General features: G+C 40.8%; 2 protein-coding genes across 2 annotated transcripts in view; both read left to right on the top strand.

Moving 5' to 3' along the window:
- The window catches only part of atg2a (autophagy related 2A), a 28,588-nt gene extending 23,465 nt beyond the window's left edge, over window positions 1-5,123 (top strand). Inside the window, exons 36-42 of the mRNA XM_078260465.1 lie at window positions 509-662; window positions 871-940; window positions 1,058-1,140; window positions 1,287-1,408; window positions 1,523-1,677; window positions 1,864-2,022; window positions 3,431-5,123. Of these exons, the coding sequence (XP_078116591.1) occupies window positions 509-662; window positions 871-940; window positions 1,058-1,140; window positions 1,287-1,408; window positions 1,523-1,677; window positions 1,864-2,022; window positions 3,431-3,667 (980 nt within the window). The 3' untranslated portion in view covers window positions 3,668-5,123. The remainder of the gene's footprint in view (window positions 1-508; window positions 663-870; window positions 941-1,057; window positions 1,141-1,286; window positions 1,409-1,522; window positions 1,678-1,863; window positions 2,023-3,430) is intronic.
- A 546-nt stretch (window positions 5,124-5,669) lies between these two features.
- trmt112 (tRNA methyltransferase activator subunit 11-2) lies at window positions 5,670-11,438 on the top strand. The gene is made up of 4 exons (XM_078260464.1): window positions 5,670-5,868; window positions 6,575-6,676; window positions 7,283-7,375; window positions 11,016-11,438. The coding sequence occupies exons 1-4, from the start codon at window positions 5,794-5,796 to the stop codon at window positions 11,115-11,117; spliced, it is 372 nt and encodes a 123-aa protein (XP_078116590.1). The 5' UTR covers window positions 5,670-5,793; the 3' UTR covers window positions 11,118-11,438.
- The last annotated feature ends 1,520 nt before the right edge of the window (window positions 11,439-12,958 follow it).

The raw sequence follows: 12,958 nt of genomic DNA, 5'->3' as shown, positions 1-12,958 counted from the left end.
TGAGCTGATGATGATGTTTTTTTTTATGCCTCCGTGCCGGCAAAAGCCGTGGCCGGAGGCATAATGTTTTTGGGTTATCTGTCCCATTCTTGTGAACGCATGATCTCAGGACCCCCTGGACGGACTTTCTTCTTCAAATTTGACACAAACTTCCACTTGGACTCAAGGATGAACTGATTAGATTTTGGTGGTCAAAGTTTAAGATCACTGTGACCTCACAAAACATGTTTTAGGCCATAACTCAAGAATTGTTACGCTAATTATGCCAACATTACACACAAATGTCTACTAGGATTAATGCTAAGCTGCTTTTTTTGGAGTCAAGTGTATATACAGTATAAGGACTGCATATCATCACGGTACATGATTCATTTCACTGGCTGCAGAACATGTTTAAATGATTACTCAAGCTAATTATGAGCATGTTTAACATTTGATCTTGTATTTATTTTAAGACCCACTTTGGTGAATATGTTTTTTTCAATGTTTCTCTCCATATATTTTTCAGTGAAGGCAGACCCCTCCCAGAAGGCCTCTGAGGAGGCGGAGTCAGCCGCGGGTCTGGGACCTGACCTCACAGCTTCTGTGGAAACTACCTTCAGCGAGCAGAGCTCCTCTTCTGCCGGCTCCACCTCCTCCTCCGACCAGCCAATCTACTTCCGGTACATAAACAACGACTTACTAGAAGGCTCGGAGAGAGTCATATTCTGCTTTTACAAACTAAAGGGAATAAGGGTTATGTGTTACAAACAATAAAGCTTGTTTGTACAAATATACAAGTTGTGAAAAATACTCACAATTTGTCTCTGATAAATAATGGTTTAAAATGTTAATCGATAACATTTCATCTTCCTCATCTGCTATTTTCAGGGAGTTCCGATTCACCTCTGAAGTGCCTATCTGGCTGGACTATCAGGGCAAGCATGTCGCCATTGAACAGGTGAGAGGTCACTCAAACAGCTCATCTGTCACTCATCGTCTGTGTATTTTATCAGGAATTAATTGTCCTCGCTGACTGTATTTTCACACTCCTTCTGTCCTACTCTTTGTTTCATAGGGAACGTTTGCAGGGATTCTGATCGGTCTGGCCCAGTTAAACTGTTCTGAGTTGAAGCTGAAGAGGCTCTGCTGCAGACACGGGTAGAAATACACACTTCCATACCAACACTAATCAGTGGTTGCTAGAGATACATAGTCATCTAAGACTAGATTACAATGTTTGGAAGGCAAACCAGTTGAGCTTTCAGTTTCAAGTTTTTTAGTCTTTCTTCTGCAACACTTTCTAGTCTCCTCGGTGTGGACAAAGTGATCCAGTACGCCGTCACAGAGTGGCTGACAGACATCAGGAAGAATCAGTTGCCGGGCATTCTGGGAGGTGTTGGCCCCATGCACTCGGTTGTCCAGCTGTGTGAGTTGAAACTGCTCCAAACACACTGTTGTACACAGTGTGTCAGCTTAACATTTACATGTTATTTATTCAATTTTATCTCTTGGTTCATTCCTTTCCCCCCCATTTCTCCAGTCCATGGAGTGAGGGATCTGTTCTGGTTGCCCATAGAGCAGTACAGGAAGGATGGACGCATTATTCGAGGTCTCCAGAGGGGGGCAGCATCCTTCGGCACCTCCACAGCATCTGCTGCTCTGGAGCTCAGCAACAGGCTGGTGCAGGCCATACAGGTACTCAGTCTGTGAAAGGTTCTCAGTACAGATCACGACTGTGAATCAAAGTTATACAGAGGCTAGATTTGGTCCATGGCCTTACTTTGTTTCAGGTAGCAAAACGGGAGAGAGAACTTGTTGAAGAATTTCAAGATAAGCAGGGCCTCAGGTATTTGATGCCTGGTATCTGTCTGCTTCTTACAGGCCACAGCAGAGACGGTGTATGACATCCTGTCTCCAACTCCACCCCTGAACCGCTTTGCCATCACAGAAGGCCGGGCCCCCTCGAACCGGCCCCGCAGAGCTGCTCAGCCTGCAGACCTCCGAGAAGGTGTGGCCAAGGCTTACGACACCGTCAGAGAGGTGCGTCCCCAAACTTACCTTCTCAAAATTGGTTATGGGCCCTTCAAGAGAACATAATCCAAAATAGTGATAGACCGATTTTATTGTCTGGCCGATAATCGGGCAGATATTTGCGTTTTTACGTGTATCGGCATCGGCTGATGCGCGGCTGCTGCGTTTGCCGGCATTATTTACAGACAGCCGTCCACAGGCAGCTCTGTGTTGCTGGAGACGCTGCAGTTCACGTGCAGACCGTGCACTGCCCCTCCCCCACTAGCAGAGTGCTTGGCAGTCACTGATGGCAGTCTTACATTACAAATCAAGCACTTTATTTCAATGGCTACTTTTCAGGTTTATTGCTTTCTTAAATTATTTAAATGTGTTGACAAAGGACATTTTGTGATGACCTGATTATATCTGTCTTATAATATGTCAGCAAGCAATGCATCATCAAGGCTGTGTTGTAGATGTTGATGAAAGCCTTTTACCCTTGCACAGTTAACCATATGCAGTGCACCCATCCATATGATGCACATTGCACACATAATTTGGGTGATATGAATGTAAGATGATTGCAGAAATGACACTGATCTGTGTTTTTGTTTATTATTTTTAAAGAAATGGCAGAGCAGATTCCGAAAACAAATCCAGTGTGGCAGGGTTTACATTTTTATAACGTAAATTGAGGGAGCAAAAGCAGTATCGGCTCCAAATATGGGCTCAAGAAAATCGGCAGCCCGTATCGGTCATCGGCTAAGGCTGATGAAAAAAAAAAATCTGCATCGGCACTAAAAAATCCACATCGGTCGATCCCTAATCCAAAAATAAGCAGTCACATGTGCTCATCTTTCAGCTTACTCTACTCACTTTTCGTATGGTGACTTTCAATGGTAACTGTACCGTCGACTTTGTAGTAATTTGATTATGTGAGAAACCCAGTTTACATAGTCGTGCTTGGGGATTACAGAAATCAGATTTCTGCAGCTAGTTTTCTCCTGAAGAAAGAGATTTATTGGACACTTTATATAACCAGGTTTCTATTTTGTGCATGATTTTGTCCTTCTTGCCTTTGTAAACAATGCATAATGAAGAGAATTTAAACCTGAAAGTCCACCTGTTAATGATGCAAAACATTTAGCCACATCTTACTGTCTTTATTCAGCAAACAGAGCTCAGGTGTCGTTGGCTTTTTACATGAACATATGTGTGACAAATCCGGGCTCTGATGCACTATCACTGGTTGGAAGGAAAGATCATAATATGTAGTGATGCACAATGCATGTAAACAGGTTGTCTGTTTTGAAGCTGAAACGATGAGTCGGTTAATCAATAAGCCGATCGACAGTTTCTCGTGTGCACGTGCGTAAATAAACTGAAATACTAAATATTTTTGACTAATCTCTCCCTGGACTCTCTCTCTGCAATCCAGGGAGTGATTGACACAGCTCAGACCTTGTGCGATGTAGCATCCCGCGGCCACGAACAGAAGGGTCTACCCGGCGCTGTGGGCGGCGTCCTGCGGCAGATCCCACCCACCGTGGTCCGACCCTTAATAGTGGCCTCTGAAGCCACTTCCAATCTGCTCGGGGGCATGCGGAACCAGATCAAACCAGACGCCCGGAAGGAGGATTTCCTGAAGTGGCGCACGGATGATGGCCAAGAATGAAGACAACTTTTTTTTTTGTCTGTGTGAGAGAGAGAAAGTGTGTTTGTGTGTGCAATTATGATTTGTGGAAGTCTCGGCTAAGTGAGAATATCTAGGGTTTGAATGTGTATTTGCATGTGTGTATGGACTAATGAGAGTCAGTTTTGGCTCCAATGCAAAAACAAAGCAATGACTAACGACTACTGCAGTGACACCCAGTGTTTTATGTGGCTCCATCATACATGGACTTAACCAGATTTAATCATTCTGTTTGCATTTGGCAAGAGCTTTCCTCGTATTCCTCCCCTCAGTAATACACAAGTCTGCAGATTCTCCTTACTGTCTGTGCAAACATATCGCCGTCACTCTCAACAGTTCATTTTCAATCCAACCAAGGGCAGATAGGATTATCACTCTTAATGTTTACTTATGTATTGTGGGCACTCCATGTACTCTGAATTGTGCTGCTTTAAACTGTTTGTATTCTTATTTAAAGTAATGCTTTCTGGTACAATTTCACCTTCTTCCAAGGTCCATGGAGAAGAAGTAAGGTGGAAGTAAGAAGAAGGTCAACTTATGTCAGAAAATCCTTCTCTTTGTATTCCAATTCACCCATCACTAGCTGCGAACAGTATACCTTTTCTGGGTGCAATATGTGATGTGTTGTCCAGTGATGCTCATAGTAGACACAGGGAGATCTTTTAATGAAGTGTCCTTTGCTAACACCCTCTAGATGGTTTTCACCCTCACTTCACAACACATTGTCATTGATCAGCTTTGGTTCACCCTCCCTGCTACTGTCAAGTATAACACATACTGGCTCATATGGATACATACCTGACTGAGAACAAGTTTCCTGACTAAAAAGATAAACGGATCACACAAAGCCTGTAAACTCCGTAGGACATTGTATTAAAATGAAGTTAGACTTCAGTTGTCTATAACTCCCAGACAGCTCTCCAGATATTAGCCGGTGGTTCTTCCTTCTGCATTGCAGCTCATTTGTTCTTCTGTTTCCATCAACAGTTAAAGACTGAGATCTGAATAACCCTTCTCTGTCTTCAGAATTGCTTTGCTCTCTTCTTTAGTTGCCTTCCTGCATATATATATATATATTTTTTTTTATTCTGTTAAAACATTAAGTATTGTCATACTCGTTTTCAAAATAAGGGTTGAAAGGATGTGAATCTGGTGACGATGGAGGATGAAAAATTGAGTGTTTTGTGGTTTAAAAAAAAAAGTTTTACATTTTTATCTTTTTTGTTTAAGAGTAAGGGGTCGTGTGTGTGAGAATGAGAGAGTGTTTGTGTGTACGTGTAATGCATGTCTGTGAGGGTGACAGGTTGATGCTTGTTACACCTCTTGTGTGTAATTACTATTTACTATATCAAACTGTATGAATGACCTGTATAATATAAAAACAAGGAGTATACAAAATTAATACAAAAAAATAAAACATTTGAGTATAAAAACAGAACGCTATCTTTGCCTGAAATCTTTGCTGCTAATCAACACCAATGGCTGTTTTGGTTACAAGTACATTTACTCATGTACTGTATTTAAGTACAGGTTTGTGGCAATTGATCTTTACTTTAGACATCATTACTTTTCAGAGGCAAATAATTACTTTTTATTGACTTTTTACCTCACTGCTTTTATTGAAATGCAAGTTACTCCGCAAACTTTCTAGAAAGTTTAGATTAGTTACAAAACGTGATCGACTGACCCATTGTTATAATACCAAAAACTACATGTAATTGTAAAAAAATAGCTACATTTTAAATTGTTATCACGTTAATGCATCAGTAACAATAATCCAATCGTGTAATACATATACTATTCTTTTTGTAGTTACACCACTGGTTATTGTGAACAGCTGTTATATTATACTGGCTATAATTTGATTCGGTACATAGTGAATGACACTGAAGGGATTACTATAAAGATACATTAAATAAAGCTAAGTAACGGCTCTAACCAAGGAACCAACGGTAGTCGAGTTAAAACTTCGGGGCACGTTTTAAGCGATGCAACAGCGGCACTTCCGGTCCACATGTAAACCCAGCAGCGTGATTAACGTAGGTGATACACTGACACTATCTTTACCTGGGGAAAAAACATTGAACCAGTGACAGTAGTTTGTAAACATGAAGCTGCTCACGCACAACATGTTGACATCCCACGTGAAGGGAGTCACTAAAGGATACCCGCTGCTCATCAAGGTAAACTGTCAACACCAGGCTAACGTTAGCTACATGGCTAACGCTAACGCTACTGAATCATCACATAGTCTTCATGGTGTGTGTTTTATGTTGTGTGGCTCAATGCAATGCAAAATGAGAGGAGAGAGAAACTCACTTGTAGTATATTGAACATGCATAGTTGTTTGTTTGATTCTCCTACAACTTCTTACGTTCAATAACAAGCTGACTAGAGGTTAGCACTTCTCTCCTTAAACTGCAGAAATAAACAGATTGTTTTAAAATATGCATAACTCGAATTAGACCTGTACCTATATATTGGTTTTTAATACTATCTCTATATTGAATATTTTGATACTTCTGTGGTCAAAATAACCCAATAGTGCAATATATTTACCCTCTGCCCTTTAATTTGAGTTTCTGAATTCTCAATGTGAAATATAAGCGTTATAGTAGTTAAGTGCCCTTATTGAAAATAGAAAACATGTCTATAGCATGTACACTACAGTTTTGCTAGAAATCAGTGCTTGTATGTGACCCTATACTGTACCTGTCAGTAATTAATAATTATAATGTGCGGAAAACTCACTCATTGGTCCCTGTAAAGTAAACTTTGAACAAATGACAGAGGAAGTGATTTTGAATACCGCCCTAAAGTGTGTGGAAGGACAGCATTGCTGTCTGAAGACCGTCCACACTGATAGACTGCGTTGTTTTCTCCAAGCAGGCAACTGAGGTGAAGGTGAATGAGGTGGACTTCAACCCTCAGTTTGTCACCCGCATGATCCCCAAACTGGAGTGGAGCGCTCTGGTCCAGGCTGCAGAGGAGGTGAGTCAGACTGCACCAGAGACTGTCAGAACTTGTTATATCTGACATTATAAACATGAACATCAGCAAAATGTTAGGGCATTCTGGAGCGACGTGGCAAAAGCCTCTAAGCTGTTAAATATCTCTCAATATAAGCAAAGATATTCTTCTATTTGGAACAATCCATCAATTCGAATAGGGGAAAAAAACTATTGTGTAATATAAGAAAAGATTAGTTTAGTTCTGTTATTTTTGTTACCTTCTCTTCACTGATTCACTATAAAATGTTGTCTTGTGTTGAATTATAGTTTCATCTATTGGAAAAATATCACATTGTAATCATTTATAGGACAAGAGTGAATGTAGAGTACTTTGTATCAACAGCAGTGGTTGTAGATGAAGGAATGGTTAACAGAGGGTGTACTCCTAAGGCTTGATACCCCAGTAAACCGTTAACAGAATTCCATTACTGGGGTGTCAGGGGATTGTGTTATTGGGTTTTTATTTCTTTAGTGTGTTGTTCCCCAGTTGGTGAAGACAATGTAATGTTCTCTTCTGCCACCAATTAACACCCACTAATAAATTTAGAACTGTCCAGTTTGAACACCTGTCTCATTCTCTCTTTAGTTGGGTCAACGGCAAGACCTGCCTGATGAGCTGGTACCGGAATATGAGAACAATGAAGAGTTCCTGAAGAAAGTGCACAGAGTGCTATTAGAGGTAAGAAGCTCAGTCATTCCTGTCAGTACTGGTGGGTGTTTTTGACTGCAATTGTGCCTATTGTAGTAATTACTACAGTTTGTAGTAACTGGATGCACATGAATGTTCTTTTTAGGGCTGTGACGACTATTTTTGTTATCAAATAATCTTCCAATTGTTTTCTCGATGCTTGATTAATCTTTTTAATCCCCATCTCTTTAAAATGGGGGGGGGGGGGAATTGTGTTGACGTCATCAGATGTCTTGTTTTGTCCGACCAACAGTCCAAAACCCAAAGATATTTAGTTTACAATTGTATAAAAAAGAGAAAAACAGTAAATCCTCACATTGAAGAAGCTGGAACCAGATAGTGGTTGGCATTTCTGCTTAAAAATGACATCATCAATCGATTATCAAAATATATACAATTTCTGTTGATCGTCTATTCAATTTCCAAACTACTTGGTGTAGCTGTAGCTCTTTTCCCCATTGTTACAAATATCTTGATTTGGGGAAAATACTCTAAATCACAACCGACACATTTTCACAAGCCTGAACCCATTATTAAAAGTAAGGAAAGTGAATCGTGGTCCTTTTGTGTTGGTGGACTCTATAAAAAGTGACCACTTCTCCATTCTTGATATAATCCACCGTTTGGATCCCAGCAGTGGTACCTTTCATTGAACACAGTGAATGAATCATTAGGATAATTATGGGATGTTTTTGTGTAGAACACTTAAGTACACTTTTTGGAAATAACTCAAACAACTTACAATAATCACTCTCAGATGGTAACATAACACTGTAACAAAGGTACAGTTGGCATTTCACTTTGTGTTTCTATTACTGGAAATGGCAATTAGCAGCAAAGCTTTGATGTGGTCGTTTCCTGGACAGTGTCTTGTTCATGCACCACGTCCATTCAGCGGAGAAGAGTGCCATTTATGTAGAGTTCAAACACAGGAACTAAAATACTTTAGTTTTAGACATTATTCCAACCCCATTACACTGCATTGCCAAAAGTGTTGACTCACAAACATCACACATGATTGTTAAAACACCTCATTACAAAGCCTTTGGCATTTAATGGTAAACACACTTATATAGTGCTGTTCTACATTAACGGACAAAGCGCATTACGTTTTGCCTCTGATTCACACACTGATGGCGACAGAGGAGCCAGGAATCACACCGTCAACCCTGTTATTAGTGGATAACCCGCTCTTCCTCCAGAGCCACAGCCGTCCGCTTTGTGCTGCTATGACAGCATCTACTGTTCTGGGAACACTTTTCACTGGCTGTAGGGATTTGCTCCCATTCAGCCACAAGAGCAGGAGTGATGTCCAATACTGGTTCCAGTTCATCTCAAAGTTCTCTCTCTGCAGGCCAGTTAAGTTCTTCCACACCAAACTCTGAAATCTATTTCTGTATGGACCCAGCATTGTTCACAGGGGTCATGTTGGCTTCCCCAAACTGTTGAAACTATTTATTGTAAACAAAAGTGATGTGTACATTAAATTTTACTCACCACAACACACACACACCTTGAGGTCTTACAAATGTGTTGGATGCATTTTCTTCCCTATAAAACATTAGCCAAAACGTTTTTTTAAATATACAGTATTTTTAATCCTTCATTGTTTACATTAATGTTTACTTTCGTGCAGTCTTCTTCTTCGCTGCCTTTTTAGCGATGGGCATATTACTGCCACCTGTAGATGATTGGAATAGTGTGAAGCCATTGGCAGTAGTCTGTATGGCATACACAAGATAAACAAAACGGGGGCAAAAAAAACGGGGGCCTTTTAAAAAAATAAATAAATAAATTAAAAAAAAAACGGCTCCATAGCTTTACTAGTGTTCAGAAACTCCACAGGCTACCATTAACTTTATTTTATTTTTTTGTACGTACTAGATTTAAAAAAATAAACTACAGATAAGCCTCACATATTTCATGTAATGCTGAAAGGTACTGAATACATATAGCCTATTAAGGTATACAATTATTATAAAGCTGTCTTTGCAGAATCCCATCTTTTTCTCATGGCAAATGTTCCAAAGCCATGTACCAGGCCACAGCCCAGGGGTCTAAAAATCATTGTATAGACCCAATCACAATGTTTGTTTACATAAACTTCCAGGTAGAAAACCCCTACGTCCCACACATACAATTTAATGGCGCTGAGCAAACGGGGATGAGGAACAACTGGATATACTCTCATCTCCTTCATCTAAAATGCATGTTTGATGCTTTCATATGTCAACACTTTCACTAACCTTAGGTTGGAGACCTAATTTACCTGTTGGGCCACAGAATAAAGAAAATGACACCACCCAAAACCAGCAGTCAGTCCGACAGGTGGTGAGATGTTGCTGTTTGTAACACTTGATTTGGTTTATCAAAGACGCTAGCAAAACGACACAGTACAGGAAATAAGAACAGCTGAAACGTCGGATAGGTCGGACCTCCATGTTTAATTCTATATCTTTTAGGGATCGACCGATACCGATTTTTATTTTTTCTCTCATCAGCCTTAGCCGATGACCGATACGGGCTGCCGATTTTCTTGAGCCCATATTTGGAGCCGATACTGCTTTTGCTCCCTCAATTTATGTCATAAAAATGTAAACCCTGCCACGCTGGATTTGTTTTTCGGAATCTGCTCTGCCATTTCTTTAAAAATAATAAACAAAAACACAGATCAGTGTCACTTCTGCAATCATCTTGCATTCATATCACCCAAATTATGTGTGCAATGTGCATCATATGGATGGGTGCACTGCATATGGTTAACTGTGCAAGGGTAAAAGGCTTTCATCAACATCTACAACACAGCCTTGATGATGCATTGCTTGCTGACATTATAAGACAGATATAATCAGGTCATCACAAAATGTCCTTTGTCAACACATTTAAATAATTTAAGAAAGCAATAAACCTGAAAAGTAGCCATTGAAATAAAATGCTTGATTTGTAATTTAAGACTGCCATGGTGCTGGAAGTCTGCCAGGCTTCCAGCACCAGCAACACAGAGCTGCCTGTGGACACCTGTCTGTAAATAATGCTGGGGAAAACTATCGGCGAACGCAGCAGCCGCGTATCGGCCGATACACGTAAAAAAACGCAAATATCGGTCCAATATATCGACCGGCCGATTAAAACTGGTCTATCACTAATATCTTTAAAGGTTAGTTATGGCAAAATCGATTTCACATATCTCTCACATATTTGTCTGCTCGGAAGTGATTTTTGTGATAGTGTGATGTCACAGTGATTCGGTCTACATTGTAGCATTTAGATTTCCCTTATTTGGAACTAAGAGGCCAATCCAAAAGTATGGTGACAAGGGTGTCTGTATACTTTTGGCCATATCATGTTATTTCCTCTATGGCAGGGGCCTTCAATGTTTTTTAGACCAAGGACCCTTTAGCTGAAAGGGAGACAGAGCAGGGACCCCCCCACTACATATTGTATGAAATTGAGTTGCATATTAAACTGGGCCTACAATAACGTGTAGGGTGGCCTAAAGCCTTTACACATACCTTTTTGTGGTGCTAAGCTATTAAAAATAATTATTGACATTCATATATTAAACATGTTTTAATATAATAATCATACATGTAGCACAGTGAATGTGTGTGTGTGTGTGTGTGTGTTGCAGGTGGAGGTGATAGAGGGCTGTCTGCGGTGCCCTGAATCAGGACGAGAGTTCCCGATCTCCAGAGGAATCCCCAACATGCTGCTGAACGAGGACGAGGTGTAGATGGCAGCTCCACGACATCAACGGTTCTCATACACAACCTCACCTCAAGGTGTCACTCAGATTGGATTGTGGGTATTCAGAGAGAGGGAGAAGAGAAAGGTGGGACTTAAGAAAATAGGCCATAGGCCACACTGTTTGGTTGATTGTTGTTATGACATTTACGAGTGATGCTGCCAATGGAGGAAAACGATTTCAAGAATAACGGATGGAAATGTTCCCTGAGAGTAACCCCGAGTGGTTTTATCTGTATTTATTTTTGTAACTGTTTGGGTTCTTTTTTTCTTTCTTTTTTTCAATAAAACTGTCTTGATTTCCACGACAGCCAACATTGTTTAAGGTTTTTGTGGAAAATATGTATTCACTTTTATTACAGACATGCTAAAATATATAACCCCTACGGCTCCAGAGTGAAAGGCAGGCTCTGAACCCCATCTCGCCCTCTCTCAGGGTTAAGAAAGTGCTGAGGGCCAGATGACGTGGCAGTGGCTTGTCTATATTTGGCTTTGAGGAAAAGAGGCAGAAAAAGCAGGCAGGCTGGAAGTTGTTTTTTAGGAAGTCTTTCTTTTTTATGCCACACACACACACGCACGGACTCACACGACACCCCACCTGGGCGGGCTCCTGTGATCTGAGATGTCCCACGGTGTGTCTGCTCAAAGAAAGAGTTGAAGTCCACATATACAAATAAAGTGTATTTCCAATCATTTCTGGCTAAGATTGTGCAGTCAAGTTGGAACAGGAGTCTGTTTGTTCGCAGGCATTGTAATCATTTTTAGAAACCTTGCCAGGACAGATGATGAAAGGGGGGGGGGCTGGGGCTTGCCCTGACCAGAAGCCTCAAGGGAGCCTGAGTCTCTCCTACCTTTCCCTTCTACTTACAGCAATTACAGGCCTGCACCCGCAACTATAATAATGGTATAATGGGATGGCAGCAGAGCAGCAATAAAAACCACCCCTGACAGATTAACAGTCCTCTCCAAGTTCTGAGCTGTAATTAACAATGAGACCGAAAGAGGAACAGAGAGAAAAGAAAGGGCCTAGATTGGTAGCTAGAAAAGATAAAGATAAAAAGGGATGGGCTATGGAGTAAATTTAATAGAATTAGGATAAGCCTTAAGTTATCGGTATGATGAAAATCGCACCGACCTGAAGCTGCGTTTTGAAATCACTGGCATGGACTATCTCCTATTTGATCATTTTGATGTTTAAAAATTTATTTTTGACATTTTGGGGAATTTTCTTGGCCTCTGTGCTGTAACGTTAAATATGAAGCTAGAGTCTGTTAGCTTAGTTTAGCAAAAAGACTGGAAAAGAGCTAGCCTGGTTTTGCCCAAAGGTAACAAAATCCACCTACTAGCAACTCTAAAGCTCACTGATGTGATATCATATTTGTTTAATTTGTAACTAAATTGGTGAGCTTTAGAAGTGCTGGTGTGCAGTTTTTGTTATCTTGTTCTCCCTGTTCCCAGTGTTTATGCTAAGCTAAGATAACTGGCTGCTGGCTCTAACGTTAAGCTATCTTCATATTTACTATACAGGTCGGTACTGTTAAGTTATCGATCTTCTCATCTAATTCTCGGTAAGATAGTGAATATATCCCATAATGTCGAACTCTTCCTTTAAGCCTGATACTGATATGTCCTCGGGGGATGTTCACCTGCAGAGAGAGGGTGGTGCAAGCATTTTTGTGGAGAGAAGAAATTGCAAAAAGTGTTTGAGAGAGGAAGATGGCTCTTGCCTACATAATCACACACTCCCTTCCCTTGGTGGCAACCCGCCCCACCACCACCACCACTACCACCACTTCTCTCACATCCAGTCCCTCCTTCCCTCCCTCCACC

The sequence above is a fragment of the Sander vitreus genome, chromosome 10, assembly GCF_031162955.1.
Source record: "Sander vitreus isolate 19-12246 chromosome 10, sanVit1, whole genome shotgun sequence".
Classification (NCBI taxonomy): domain Eukaryota; kingdom Metazoa; phylum Chordata; class Actinopteri; order Perciformes; family Percidae; genus Sander; species Sander vitreus.
The sequence above is the reverse complement of the archived record's forward strand: the minus strand, read 5'-3'. Positions and strand labels throughout refer to the sequence as shown.